Source organism: Drosophila virilis, chromosome 4 (genome assembly GCF_030788295.1).
Source record: "Drosophila virilis strain 15010-1051.87 chromosome 4, Dvir_AGI_RSII-ME, whole genome shotgun sequence".
NCBI classification, from domain to species: domain Eukaryota; kingdom Metazoa; phylum Arthropoda; class Insecta; order Diptera; family Drosophilidae; genus Drosophila; species Drosophila virilis.
In genome coordinates, this window is record NC_091546.1 from 2,902,253 (window position 1) to 2,917,999 (window position 15,747).

The window sequence follows — 15,747 nt, forward strand, 5'->3', positions numbered from 1 at the left end:
CTAACTTAACTCAAAAAGCAGAAAAACATAAAAATCAAATTGAAGTAAACGAGCACATTAACAGATTAACAGCCAACGATTCGCTTTGATCTCGGGAGCCAATCGTAAAAAAAAAATGGGAGACATTTCGAAAATGTAGAAAATATTCAAGTTTTAGATTGCAAATGAGGCTAAAATCGTTTTCTGATTTGGAAGTTGCGTTTGCTAAAGACATAACATCAATTATTTATAAAGTTTTGTCGTTAATGAACCAGGCTATAATTGCTCAGAAATCTAAAATAAGTAGTTCCCCAAGCACTAAATTTAGTTTATAAATATGTGTTGTAATGTGATATGTAAAAAACTGTTCATAGAAATCTATTTGTTATTGAAAGCTAAACTGATTTGAGTTTTATTTTTCTATAAAAAAATTTTAATTCCAAAACAATGCAAAATGATTTTAAATAAAATTAAGCAATACAATAAATTATATTATTAACGAGTTATTTGAATCTAAACATAAAGTTAAAGAGCTGTATTTTATAAAAGTTTCTAGCTGTGAGCATCATACATTTCTTTTTCACTTTTAATTTTAATTTACAGTATTATTTTGGATATTTCAGTGTTGTAAAACACTGCAGCTTTTTCTTATGCAGCTTGTAATTCTCAAACAGTTCTAGCTCCGAGCTGCATAAGTTTTAAGCAACATTTCTTCATTTTCCAAATTTATGATGAAATGTTTCGCAAGAATCAAATATGTTTCTTTGACTGATTTATGTTTCTCTTTGCTTGACGCTCATATTGTAGATGAACTGTTTTTTATAGTGTATTTTGTAGTCTTTGCATTTATGATTAGCTTGTTTCTGCGTGTTGTTGTCGGCATTTGGTTTACTTTTTGATTGATCGCAGCGGTTAAAGCCACCAGCAGCTGGCTCCAAATGTTGTTTGTTGTCGTTGATGTTGTTCTCGTTGTTGTTGTTGTTGCTGAGTTTTTGAATGGCCACGCGATAAAAGAACTGAGATCCGTTGACTTGTGGCCACAGCTTCGGGGCAGCTGTTGTTGCATTGAAGGCATTTTGTCTGCGTCTCATCAATGCATTTTCTATTGACTTCGATATGCGGAGGCATGCAACGCCTTGCGGCTAATTTGCATATCAAACTGAGTCAACGCAAGGCTTTTAGTGTGCGTGTGTTTGTGTGTGACTCAAGTGGTGCAGAGTGCTGGGCGGGTGCTTGGGGCTAGAGCTCTCAAGTGCTTTCCACTTGGGTTAAGCCATCAAAGTGCATTTGCTTTCAAGTGGACTCTAAACCCCTATTCTCCTGCCCCCTGTACACTCTACGCGCTGAAAGCGGCTTAATTTAATAAATTAATTGTGTCGTTAGAAGCGCGCACAACTTTTACCCAATGCCACTTCCTGTGGGCCAACTACAACAAAAACAATTTTCATTCATATTGTAATGTAATGGCCCAATTGCCCCAGACACACAAAACAAAACACACAACATACACTCACACACAGAGTGCCAAAGTTGCTTTTGGAGGTCGCACGTGGAATCCAAAACTTGTGGTTATTGTGCTTTATTTAACGACTCCAGACAGCCGGAAGCATTTGGCCAATAACAATTACAATAAAAAATCAACTTGTCGCCATTCATTAGACAAGCCTAAGTACTCACTGAATATAGATTTGTATAGAGAGAAAATCATGGTTATTGTTAGCCTAATTAGAAACCTTGAATTTGCCGTTGATTAAAAGTCGATGGCGTAGCCAAATAGAGCGCGAGTGCTGTATTTAGCCTTAAAGAGAAACATTCGACTCACTTAAATTTATCCGCATTCATGAGTAGTTTTCCATTTCCATAGAAACACTCAAAGCTATTTGTGAACTTAAGCACAAGTTCTCTAAAGTACAAACTGGCGGCAATTTCCCAAAAATTTGTATCGAATAAATTTAAATAGTTTTCTTTAGAAATACGATTGAACCCATTACATCGAATGCATTTTCTGTCGAAGGGTGGAATTACAGAATTTGCTGAAATGCTACGCCGAAAGGAGGAATCATGATCCAATCTACTCCCCACTTTCCACTCTGTTTGGATTTGGCGAAAAGTGTGAAACACGTCTCGAAAAATTTTCATAATTTTATTTTCCAATTTTCCAATCTAGGACCAAGTTTTGCCAGCAGCGAATAAATCAGAGATCTTTTAAGCCAAACGAATGATGAACAAAAATTTGCATTAAATCATATTCCGCCATTTTTCCACGTTTGAGAGTGGAATTCGACACTATTCGTCCGTCCATCAGGCCAAACTATACGTTTAGAAAATAAAATAAGTCAACATTTGATATAAGGAATGTGCCAGCGCAAATTTGGATGCTCTCTAGCTTAGTGTATTCCTTATACCAAACGATGACATTTTATTTTAATAAAGAGAAGAAATGCAATAAATTTCTCTTTTCATTACGATGTACACTGCAGCGAATTAAAAAATTTTAAAATATAATGAATTACTCTTCTGTGGCCATGTTCAGCAGGGTTTCTTGCATTCGATCATGGCAGTAAAACAGTAGCCGGGGAACTGAACGCACTTCAAAAGGAAATCCGAGATATTCTGTGGATCGTGATCGCAATATGTATAATAATTGTTAGATAAATTGTCGTATTTTTTCAACGTACTCCACAGGGATCAATGCACTGAGAGAAAAGATAGGTCCACACATAGAAAAATGAGCAAAAATATGCCACAAAGAATGAGAACAACAAAAATATAAGCAGCCAAAAGACGAAATAAACCGGATTACCCATATTTGTAAACTATATCTGAAATTGAGAATTTTTGCAACTAAATATTTTGTAAACGTTCAGTCTAAGGGAACTCTGTTTCGATTAGATCAAATTCGTGTATGTCAAACTGTCTAAATATTTTAATGTCATTTCTTAAAGCCTTGAAGATGGTATTTATCGATATATATAGGTATACTATCGACATTATTTCCTCCTCTCTTTCGCTCTCTGCCGTCTTTCTCTTATTTTTCCCTCTCTCAACCATTCTCTCTGTTTCGCTCTCTCTTTCTCTCTCTCCTTTTCTCTCTCTTGCCGTCTCTCTCTTTCTCTTGCTCTCTCTCTAGATATATTTCTCTTTCTCTCTGCCTCTCTCCCTCTTTCTGTCTGTCTCTCTCTCTCTCTCCGTCTTTCTCTCTATTTTTCTCTCTGTCTCAGTTTGGAAACGTAAACGGAACCAACGATGAATTTTATATTTCTTTTTATGAACCCTAATATGCGTTCACATTTATTGTCATTGCTGAATTATATATTTTGAAATTTTAAGTAATAGCACAAAAATATTTGATATTCCATATATATTCTCAAGTTCCATTTCATCCCATAAATGATTTTGTATTTAGCATCTCTCTCTGCACAAGGGCACACAGTCTTTGTAGGTATAAAAGCAGCGACGTGGTAACTGTACACACTTCCGTATCATATTACCATAGCTCTATGAAAGATATATCAATTAAAATCTATATAGGATTTTCCCTCAATGCTTACCTCACAGCCGCTGCACTGCAGCGAATAGTATGGAATGTAAAAACAGTGAAATACTATGTTCAAAATGTACGCAACAACTATGCACGATAAAACAACTGAATGAAACGGATAGTTCATATTTACAATATCTTAGTCAAATTTTAAATAGAATATTGGTTGACGATGTCCACTGGGAAACTTGCTTTGTTTTTTACTGATGAGAAACTAAATAGTTTTGGAATTATAAAGCAAAGTCAATCGAGTTGTTAGCTATATCGATATATGGATTAATCGATTACAGCTACAAAAACTGCGTGTAAATTCAATAAAAGTCAAAGCTGCAAATCGGGCGAGAACCAAAGCTGAATCCCTTTTAGTTATTGATACGACCCGAAACCCAAAACGAGCTGTCTGCGAAATATAAATGTTGGACGAAACTCGGAAAATGGTTTAGTTCGCAATAAAGAACTTTTAAGGGGGACTCAGCCCAACCATTAAAAAAGTTTGAAGCAAACACTGGGTCTATGGATATGGCAAATCAGATTCACAAACCAAACTTAAAGGCAGTAAGCTGGTTCGAGCCCTGATAGGTGCTCACATATATTGTTATTGCTGAATTATATTTTGAAATTTTTAGTAATAGCACAAAAATATTTGATAGTCCCATAAAATGCAGCACACAAAAAGTGTGTGAATCAAAACGTTTCCGCATGCTTTCTGTATTCCATAAATGATTTTGCTTTTAGCATCTCTCTCTGCACAAGGGCACACAGTCTTTGTAGGTATAAAAGCAGCGACGTGGTAACTGTGCACACCTCCGTATCATATTACCAAAGCTCTATAGAGGAGAACTCAATTAAGATCGAAATAAAATGGATTTTCTTGAAGCTTACCTCACAACCGCTGCACTGTAGAGAATAATATGGAATGAAAAAGCACTGAAAAGCTATGTACCAAATGTACGCAAAAACTATGCACGATAAGGCAACTGAATGGAACGGATAATTCATATTTGCAATATCTTAGTCAAATTTTCAATGAAATATTGGTTGACGTTGTCCGCTGAGAAAATAGTTTTCTTTTCTATTATTTACTGTTGATAAACTAAACAGTTTTAGCGTTGAGAGGCAAAGCCAGCCGAGTTGAGAGACTATTTTATGGCATTTGTTTTATTTATATCGATATATCGATTATTATCGATACAATTTCTTGGGTAGCTATGAAAAAAAAGCAAACAAATGCAAATGTTTTATGATTAATTCCATTACTTTTGACTTAAACTTATTCTTTGCGTTTTTAATCCAATAAGAAAGCGAATCAGCAAATGGAATTGCGCAAAAATTGCAGAGTTTATAATTACTTTCTTCAATATTATCATAAAGAAAAATATAAAAATATTGAATATTAGTAGAAACCGGTTATATTTGTGTTGACACTCACAGAGTCGAGATAAAGCTGATGTGGTGTTTATTTTTCGGCTTGGATCTTGACTTTCGATGCTGACGATAATCACTGATTAGTTTGTAAAGTCATGTTGTTGTTGCTCTTGAAAGTCATTATAAGAAATCTTTAAAAAAAAAATAGGTATATATATGCGCAAGTTTCGTGAGGATGATTCTTCAAATAATTATGTAGAAAGTGAAAACACTTGAACGCGTATTCGACAAGAAATTCCACGAGCGAGTGTGAGAACTTGAGAGCTGTGCTTGGAAACTGACCTTAGCCGCAGCAAGGGAACTTATTTATTAAGAAAACTTTAGTAATTTTGAAAAGAAAGTTCATTGAAAATTAAAATTTGGGAACTACAGACAAGAAAGAATTTTTCACGTTGAGCCCTAACTTAACTTTCCTTAAATTTCATCTTAATCGAGCAGATTAAAGCTTTAAACGAAATTTAAGTTGGGCTTAAACTCGAAGACAGGTGGAGCGTTTAGAAGCACTCGAGCTTTAAGTGTCGCTTCGACTAAATTAAAGCTCTTCAAAGAGTTACTGTCTTGAAGCTTTTTGCTTAATAAATGTCTTTTATTTAAAAGCTTTTTGGCTTACAAATGTATTTTCGCTGCATTTCTCAGGCTCATTTGACACAAATTAAGCAAATTAGCGGCCCACTTGTTGTTGTCAACTTAGTTGGCCAGCAAAATTGAGATTTGTGTCGCTGGCAAATAGACATTTACCCAGAAACTGTGTGTGCACAGTGCATTAGCCAACATACACAAACGGGCGAATGTTCTGTTGGCGTTATAAATTCGCACCAATTTTTTGCCCAATAATCTTTGCGAAAACTGCAAACACACAGCTACAACATTTACTTATGTCTACATCCATGTTAATCTATGCAAATGGATATTTTTATAACAAATTGCCGCCACTTGCTAGTTGGCAGCGACGACGGCCAGGCCAAAAGTGTGCCAGGAGCCAAGTGCCAGCATCGGACAGTAGAAAATACGTGAAATTATACTAGAGTATAAAAAAGAAAAAGAGAGGAAGCAGAAAAAATACCCCCTAAGCGAGATGACAGCCGACGATTTAAAAATAAAATTGCATTATGAATGCATTTGCCTGTGCGCTGCGCCTTTTGTATGCAGTTGCAATTTACTCAACGCTAGACAAAACCAGACAACGCAGGCGCTACAAAAAAAGCGCTGGCGCGACTATTCAATACCCTGTAAAATTTAAAAATATGCCAAACAGAAAACTATATATATATTTATATTTGGAAGAAACAGTTGGAACTGTATAAAAAACTAAATTATTGTTTATAAAAATAAGATTAACTAAAATCTTAAATATTAGAATATTTAACTTGATTCCAAAATTATATTATTATTATTATATTATATAATACTTTATAAAATAATTTATAATTTAATACAGTCCTGCTTACGCATACCCACAGCCTAGTCGCAGCTCACCCAGGCACTCATCTAATGTTTACAGGGTATGAAGGACACACAAATCTATATAATACGAAACATGTTTTGTGTTTTCAACGAGTTTGTTTCATACAATCTGTTGTCTCTCATATTTTCGCATACCCACTCCCTAGTCGCAACTAGCCCAGGCACTCATTTTATGTTTACAGGGTATTAAAGACACACAAATCTATGTCAAACATCTAAATTTGTTTTGTGGCCCTGCGCAGTTTTTATGAAATTTACTGGAGCAAATACGGGAAAGAATAAATATTTCAATGACATCACCGTGTTTTCTTCCTCTTGAGTTTTCCTCAAGAAAATGCAAATTTGTGCGTTAAAGGAATTCTCTAGATTATATATAGAAAATAAATAGAATTATAAATCCATGAAATACAATTATATGTAAAAGCTTTTGCTTGTATTTAATGACTGCTTAACATGGCTGATAAACCCCTCCTACAACACCACCCCTCCCCCCTCACAGTACAGTTTATGTCCAACTCTTCCTTTTGTTGTTGCTTTTAATGGTGCACAATTTTTTTATATTTATGTGCGGCACATTAAAAAAAAAATGCTAAAAAAAGTGCTTTCGCATGGCAATGTTTAATTTTATTGACCAGTTGGTTCAGTTGGTTCATTTGGTTGAGCTAGTTCGGTTCATTTCAGTTCAGTTCACTTCAGTTCAGTTCAGTTGAGTGAGTGCATTCACCTTCTGCATTCGCTTTTATGGCTTTGCAATAGTTGTGGCTATTTGAATGTGCTCACAACTTCCCATTCGTCCATTTGAATAATCAAATTTGCAATTTGTGAAGTTCGGTTTCGATATTTAGTGCGATCATTAATTTTCTACGGCCAGACATATCATTTTATGGTTGTGTGGGAAGTTACTTTCGAGACTGAAAAAATCACACAAATAAATTGTATGGATCATAAAACTCGCAAAGACTTTCTGCATTATTCTGGATAAATATTCAAAAGAACTCCAGTCTTCAATCGAACTCGATAAATATATAATCTTACCTAGAAGCTATCTTTAATTGTTTTAAAATTAGCATGAAGCCATTTAGTAGGATATGATAAAACGCATGAAATTATTGGTAAAATTTGAAGCTAACAATTTTATTTTCATATATTTCAAAAGCTTTTTCTTATTTTACAGACTTTTTCCATTAGAAATATATTACAGAAATTTTTGTGTTATTAGCTGGAACCTTAGCTTTTCATATATTCTTAAAATGCTGCTCTGTTGAAAAGAAACAGGTGCTTGGTTCGATTTAAGCCTCATTTCAAGGCACACGAAAAGTGTAAATTTCGTTTTCGGGCATGTCATTTGTTCAGAGGATCCACTTCTGTTCGCCTTCTCTATTCTTTCATCTATAGACCCTTACTATCCTGTTATGCTGCTGTGCGCTCCATTTATTCCGTTGATTTCTGCTACCTTTTGTGTGGCAATGGTCTCAACAGCTTTTCCACTTGCCACTTGTGCCCCGCCCTGGTTACCATCTGAATTATGCATATTTATGCTCACCTGTGTCTACTGTTCCACACACCTGCGGCCCTTGCTGCCCGCGTCTGCTCAATTAATTACTTTTGCTGCGTGTCTGCAGTTGCTTTTCCTGTTGCTACCGGAAAATTGCTGCGGTGGAAAACTGCAGACGCCCACGCAATGAAGCGAACAGCAGCAGCAGCACCAGCAGCTTCGAAGCGCCAACAACTTTTAATTAAAAGTCAAATTGAATTTCTGCATATTTAATTAAATGGAGGCGGCCGCTCCAGCAGCACTTGCCGTAACTTTGCTTCGATCGGACAGAGCACTCACTGATAAATGACAACAGCAGCAACAACAACAACAGCAGAAGCAACAACAACAACAACGGGAGCAAATGCCCTTGAGAATGGGCCGCAACTTCCGCTTTCAGTTGAAATACTTCCGGCATTTGAGGCTCTATTAAAGCTGCCTGTTGGCCGTGCTCAATCATGTGCCAAGCATGTGAATTATGCTCTCAAGTTTTCCAATTGACTGACGCCAAATTTAGAGCTACTTGTGGCTCCCCCTTATATACACTCCCCTTCCCCCTTCCCCCTTCCCCAACCCACTTTCCCTGCCCGTCCCCTTACACAACACGTCACATAGCAATTGTCTTAGTCTCAGTTTCGAATCCGGAACACCTTTGCACAAAATGTGGCTAATTATAGTTCGGGCTGGCCGAAATGTCATTTACAGGGCTGCCACACTAGACTGAATCCATGCGAGGGTTACTTAATCAGTTTGCGTGAGTTGCATGGAAAGGCGATTTAAAAATTCAAATCTACTTAAATATATAGAGGCATTTCCTGAGTAGAAGGAAACTTCGCTCAATATAAGCTACAACAATTTTTAATTATTATTAAGTAATTATAGAAAGAATTAAATATGGCAGGAATAATTAGAAAGTTGATCAGAGTTTTTGTTACAACATTTTCATCTTTTTTTTTTTTTATTTCTAACCAAATTAATTTTTCAATTTCAATGATAGTTTGCTTTTATGATTATTTTCTATTATGTAATAAACAAATTTTTTTTTAATTATTGATTTATTTTAATAGTTTTGGATATATCAATGTCAACATCCTTTCGTATCGCCCTCGTAGTTCCTCGTAGCTATAGGGAGAACAACCCAACTATTTATAGCAATGAGGTTGCGCTTCGTCTGTCGCACATGAATTTCCCAGTTTTTTATTGTATATATTCTCGTTCTACAAGTTGGTAGGGGCAAATTATTAACGGGTACTTTCTGAGTTGCCATTTGCACCAAATGCAATAGCTGAAAGCCTTCAAATGCTGGCGAGCAATTTGTCAGCTCATTTCGCTTTACGGATCGCATTTGGCTCCTGCTCCATGTGGCCAATAAGTTATGATGACATTCAAGTGCTGTCAACGCGCAGCACAGAAATACAGTTTGGGCTGTCGTAAGTTTTCCGAAGATTTATTTGGGGTCTGTTGCAATAGTTTCACGTTTTTCTTTTCATTTTTCGGGGAATGCACCTGCCAGATGACAGCGCCTGGGTCTGGGTCTGTGAGCTTAAGAAATTGAGGTCGTTTCATCTGCTGCGGCAATTTATTAACCTACTCACACGACATTTGTGTTGCGAAATATTTGCAGATCTCATGCTCTTCACGCCTTCCTGCCTCAACAGGCAGCTCTTGTTAGGGTTTTGGCTGGAATTGAAAAGTAAATATTTGGATTTTAAATTTAGTTATGCGATTTCTTCGTTTTTCACACGAATTTTAATGCGCATACTCAACGCACATCGAATTTCCCTGGGCATTTAAAAAATGCCATGAAATGCATCATTAAAATGCTTTCAATTAACTGATAAATGTGCAGCAAATGAGAGTCGACCAGCAGATACCCTATAGACAAGTCTGAGCCAAAGGCAGAACTTGTTTTATTTAATTTTTTCTCTTTAAAAAAACTGGAGTAGTTCTTATACGAGCCTTGTGAAAATTTGAGGTTTGATAAGACCCAGCCTTATAAAATAATAAATAAATAGTAAGAGAGATTATGAGTAAAAGATTGCCATCTATATTATGCATGTCACATAGTTTTTAACAGGCACCACATACTCCATTGGCGCACTTTATTGCTACAGGGTATTCAGTGGAAAATTGAGGGAAATAAGTTTTGTGCTTGAGTGCGCTCCTGACCAAATGAGGCGGCTAATTGAAACGGTTATTAAATAATTAACATTTATAAAACATATCCAAAAATCCTCAAATCTTAATTATAGTCCAATCGTAAAAGATGAACAACAGAAAATTGTTATAAAACTGCAAAATAAAAGCAAACGGCAACTGCAAAAAGTTGCAAATAATAAAATGATAAATAATAATGACAACAAACAAAGCAACAATAGCAAAAAAAAAAATGCCTTCAATCAACAATTGTGAGTGACAGCAACAACAAATGAAAGTCCTCAGCGCGGGTGTCGCACATTGTGAAAGCGAGTGCGCGGAGAGCCTCTCTCTCTGTATGTGAAAGTTTTGCAACACAAACAGATCGGATTTCAGATCTATAGAAAAACTCAAAACATCTATAAACATATCCCTGAAAAAATATTATAAACCTATACTAAAATGGGCGCCCACAGCTCAAAGGAGAAATTGTCGCGCTCGTATTCCGAGCGCTACATTCACAGCCAAATGATCGAACGGGAGCGATTCGGCAGCTTTGGCAAGCGTGCGAAGAGCGTGACAAAAGGTAAGTGTTGCGGTCACTTCAATTGAAAATATTTTGGACTTGCTGACGCAAGCACTGATTGCGAATTTTAAGTGAAATTCACACGGTCTTAATGCCTGGGAATGTTACCCAAATTAATAATTTATGTCTTATACAAATGTGCATTGTTAAATCTATTACGATCTGCTGAGAAATATACACATATTGTACAACTTATTACTGCAGATAGAATATTATAATTAATCGGACTGATAAAATCGGAGTTATTATATGGCAAATAAAAACCATTGTTTCTGCAAGGTAAAAATACCACACAAGGGTATTCCCACTATATCAGAAAATAACTAATCTAAATCCAAATCTAAATTAAGCGTACATAGTCTAGATTATATATTATCGTGAAGCTCGAGATCATGCCTTGAAACTAGGTTCAACTTACAGATTAAAAGTACAAGGAATTAAAATAATTATTAAAATATTCATCTAAATACAAGGTATAGTATACAGTATAAATTATACTAAAGTATAATTAAACTAACCAAAAGATTATGTTTTTCAAGATGTTTTAACAAAGCTCAGCATTTACGAGCTTAACTATGTTTACATATCTGCAAAATCGTAAAGCAAATATCAAAAAGTGTGTTAAGTCGTCGGCGTGCCGTAGATATTTGTGCTTTCTCGTAGTAAATTATTAAAATGAGTTTTAGGGAATAGTTTCATAGAACTATCATGTCATTTTATTGATTATTACGATGTGTCCAACTCCTTTGCATAGAAACAAGAATATTTATGAGGCAGAGGCCTCTTATCTATGGAAGGAAACTTTTCTATCTGACAATAAATAAATGATTTATTTTGCTGCAGCTTTTTTAGTTAGCTTAAGTGTTATATTCTCAAAATTAAAAATAAAATATTACTTTCAGCAAATCCAATTACGCTTTGTGGTTCCAGCTGCAAGTCACTTCCGCGTGTGGCTTAGTTTTAAAATAAATTGTGGTTAGCTAAAAAAAAAAATCCCATCTCCGTTAAAAAAATAATATTTAGCATTCAACTTTGTCGTTTTGAAATGCTATGAAAAAAAAAAAACAAAAAGAGGAAGAACTATTCCGCCGGACTGTGTGGCCACAATTTTTGATAAGCCCCAAAGGGATTATGGGACTTTAGTTAGTCGCTTAAAGGGGATGGGGGCCTGAGGTGTGCGGGCTATGCACAATTTGCACACTGATAAAAGTTGCTGCAAACCAGACACAGACACACAGAAGCCAAACTCGAGCCATGTGCAACTTGGCTCTGTGGTGCACGTCCGAATCTGAATTCGAGTCCGAGTCCAGTGCAATTAGCCGACAGCTAAAAATAAAATTTATTAGATTTCATGCAGCTGTGCAAACCGCTTTTGTTGTCGTTCTTGTTGTTCTTCTCGTTGTTGCAGCTCCCCTGTTGCAACACGCAGAAATCGTTTAACACGTCGCTGCAACAGCAAATGATGTATGCAGCTCGATAACAAGTGCGGCAAACAAAATTGACTGGCCTGTCTTTGAGAAAAGTCAATTGAAGTAAAATAATTTGTATGCTTTTATTTTTTAAGATTTTTCTGCACTTGCTTTATAAAAATAATGTTTGTGTGTATTTAAGTATTCGAAATTGTGTTAAGACAAGATGGAACAACCAGTTTAGAGAGGGTTTTTTTTTTGCAGTGGTCCGCTTTGAATTATACAAATACATTCTGAAAATGTATATATATAACATATCTATATCCCTTTTGAGCCCGAGATATCGTACGTAAGGTACCTCTATGAAAGATTTCAAGTTGTGAACCACTTAAAACATTTATATGATGATATCCCTTGTTGACAAATCTGCCCCTCTCTATGTCTGGGCATTATAATGCTATGTTTGCGCTAATAAAGCGCCCCCTGGCGATAGCTGCATGCACTCGCATAATATAATAAAATTGTTCACCCTTTTTTCTCACACATTGCCCTCAAAATGGGTTAAGAGAAGATAAATGGAGACGCGCAGAACACATATACTTCAATTATATACAAGTGCTTTGTTTTAATCGACAAACATTGAAATGCAAATAGAGGGGTTACCTAACCCGTCCACCCTTCTTCCTCGAGGGAAGTTAAACGTTGCAAAGTGCAAGGCGGTCTCTCTTTGTGCGTATTCAAATTTTTAAATGGAAATGTTGTGCACAGCGCCAAAGCACGACGTGTTCACGCATAAATTATGCAAGACATTTTCGAGTTACATTTATCGATTACATGCAAATATGCGTGAAAATATGACACGTTTTCTCACACATATCGCAAACATCTTTCGTCACTTGCAGGTTCGGCCAAAAAGCGGGATGTACGCAATTTGAGCATATCACCCACGGATCTGGGACCGCCGCCAAAGACCCAACAGACAGTCAAGGGACAATCGACGAGGAATAAATCTCTAACGCCAACGCCTATAACTATACGTAAGTCTAAAATGATTCTAAAGTATATATTATTAGATACTATATTTGGGATGCAATGTGTTGGGAAGATATCTCTAATCTAACTGACTGCTAACACAGAGCTGCATTCTAAGCGCAGCAACCATCGATAGTAGCGATTTATTATCGATAAATAATTAGCATTTTTAAGCAATCGATTCTTGCGAGTCGACTGAGTAGTAGACGTAGCACTCGAGAAACGGGAAGCCCATATTTATATAAAACTAATATCTTTTCGTAATGTTCCTTTTTTAAAATTTCCTTTAATCAAGGTCATAAAAAAAAAGAATTTATAACTGAAGCTGTTTTAAAAACAGGAATCGTATTACTCTAATCATTTCCAAGCTAAATCTATTAATAAATATGAAATAATTCTTATCAAGTCTTTGCACGTTTTTAAAAGTGAAGTCATTTCACTGCTGACAGCTGCAAAGATTTCTCTCGTTCAGAGTTTAACAAAAAATTGAAAATAAAAACGTTAATATGACTGACATCAGCTCTTGGCTTTGCGCAATTTGTATATATATAGAGTCCACTCCCCAAAAATTATCAAATTCCGTTCAAGTATCTTTGACTCGAAAATAACCAAACGCATCAGTTGCCATTGACACATTCGCAAGTCAACTTTGATGGGGGTCTTTTGAGCGTATCTGTGGCTGACTTTATGTATCTGAATCTGTAGCTGTAGCAACAGATGTATCTCCGCTTCTCGTACTCCTGGAGCACAGCCCAGACGATGTCGCACTCTGGCCACTGGATGAGTCAGAGCTGGCGCAGTTGGCTGTGAGTCAACGCGTTTCGGCCAATTCGCTTTGGCTGCTGCAAATGCTGCTTCAGACCATTTCGCACACAGATTTCATCTCAAAAACAATTGTTAGCCCAGTTTTTTTTTTCGGCCATGCTGCTGCGCCAGATCTAGGCTACATTAGCCACGCCCGCCAAATGGGCGCAGCTTGTGCAAATTCATTGAGGTCATGACCCAAGACACAAGTTGAATATCATCTCAATCACCTGAGCGCAATGATTGCGCAATTTATTTGCCGTTTCTCTTGTCTGATGGCCAAGGGAAAAGAAGAACAGAGGAGAAATGAGAATAGGGTATAGTTGTATAGTTGTGTGAGGTGCGTCGAGAGTGAATACCCCTACTGTGAGAATCACAAAAGTTACACTTTGATATTACGAAAGATTGATTAGAAATATTTGAGGAAATTGTTTTTTATAGTTTCAAATTGATTCTCAGAGAAAACAAGATAACTTTGGTATCCCGAAGTTTAAATGCCCTTGGAGACATATACAAATGTATATTTGTAGTACGTTTTTAAATAAGCTTTATTTCCGACAGATAGGATATTTGAGGGTTCCATTTTCACATGAATTTGGACCAAAAATTATGTTGCCTGATTTAGATGTCAAATTAATCAAGAGGCCAAACCATGAACAAAAAGCCAAACTTTATGAAAATTGGTTAAGTTTTGACCGAGTTATGGAGGTGCGAAATTTTGACCAATGTCTATATAGGATAATAGCATATATAAGCCGGCGTTGCCCCTGGCACGTTCTAAATAAATGCTCTCAAAGATCTTTGAAAACAAAAAACGTTCATACAACTGTTTTCCGCAAATTTACCATTATTTTTGGCCCATTTACTTCTTTGACAGCAATATGATATAGTAATCCGATCTGCACAATTCCCAATATTCCCAGTCAATATTATATACACACATATATGTATATATATACTGCTTCTCATGTTCTGCAACCATTTAAAGCTGTTCCAAATACATAAAGCAGACAAATATAGATACACACATATATTTACACTTTCCACATTTGCCATTAAGCTTTTATTTCACACTTTTCACGCACACCCAAATGCCTTCATTCAATTGGAAACCTTTTAAAACGCTTGCTTCATTTATCAATTTCCATATTTCAATTTACAATCAGGCCTTGCATAATACATAATTACATTATCTCGTCTGCTATATTTGGCTTTTCATATGGAATAAACACACGAGTGCTTTGCTTTATAAATTTATAAATCAAAATTTGCAGCTGATATGATATACACACACATTTACAAAAAACAGACACACACACACACACACTGGTCAAATCCAATTAATTGGTACAGTTGCCGGCAACTGTTTCAGCTTTTGTGTTGATCGCAGCACAAGCATCGGTGGTTCAGTGGTAGAATGCTCGCCTGCCACGCGGGCGGCCCGGGTTCGATTCCCGGCCGATGCAAAATACTTTTTTGGTTCTTGAGGTCCCCCCATAGCTAACTCCCTTTCTTTTTTTGTGTTGTTGTGCCTGCGCAAGTTCGCATAAATTACTTTTAATGGGTAAATTTATTGTGTTGCTTGAGCTATTTGCAGTTTCTGTGCCAGTCCTCAGGCAAATTGCTCAAATATTGTCGCATTAAATCGTCGCTGAGTGGCCTCTCCTCCTGCTTGTCGTCTGCCTCCCCCAACTGACTGGACATTCTATTTTTTACCCACAAGCAAAGCAAACCACAATCAACGCAGACTAAATTAAATTTACCCGCACTAACGCGCATGTTTTTCCAGTTATTTGCACATGAATACAAAATGAATGAAGAAACCATTGTTGAAACG

The 15,747-nt window shown here is 36.3% G+C and overlaps 1 protein-coding gene, 2 long non-coding RNA genes and 1 other non-coding gene across 6 annotated transcripts in view; 2 read left to right on the forward strand and 2 right to left on the reverse strand.

The window, feature by feature from the left end:
• The window catches only part of toc (toucan), a 140,421-nt gene that overhangs the window by 89,350 nt on the left and 35,324 nt on the right, over positions 1-15,747 (forward strand). For 2 of the 3 annotated variants that reach the window (XM_070209477.1, XM_070209478.1), the window contains exon 4: positions 12,977-13,111. In XM_070209477.1, the coding sequence (XP_070065578.1) occupies positions 12,977-13,111 (135 nt within the window). Of the gene's footprint in view, positions 1-10,444; positions 10,666-12,976; positions 13,112-15,747 lie in introns of those variants that run through there. The other variant, XM_032438652.2, reaches the window with a different exon arrangement.
• LOC26531825 (uncharacterized) lies at positions 2,298-3,072 on the reverse strand. Its single transcript, XR_004304742.2, has 2 exons — positions 2,658-3,072; positions 2,298-2,592 (listed from the first exon to the last, which is right to left on the reverse strand). It is a non-coding gene; the product is annotated as an uncharacterized lncRNA (long non-coding RNA).
• LOC26530453 (uncharacterized) lies at positions 4,033-4,660 on the reverse strand. Its single transcript, XR_001450206.3, has 2 exons — positions 4,403-4,660; positions 4,033-4,347 (listed from the first exon to the last, which is right to left on the reverse strand). It is a non-coding gene; the product is annotated as an uncharacterized lncRNA (long non-coding RNA).
• TRNAG-GCC (transfer RNA glycine (anticodon GCC)) lies at positions 15,306-15,376 on the forward strand. The gene has a single exon. It is a non-coding gene; the product is annotated as a tRNA-Gly (tRNA).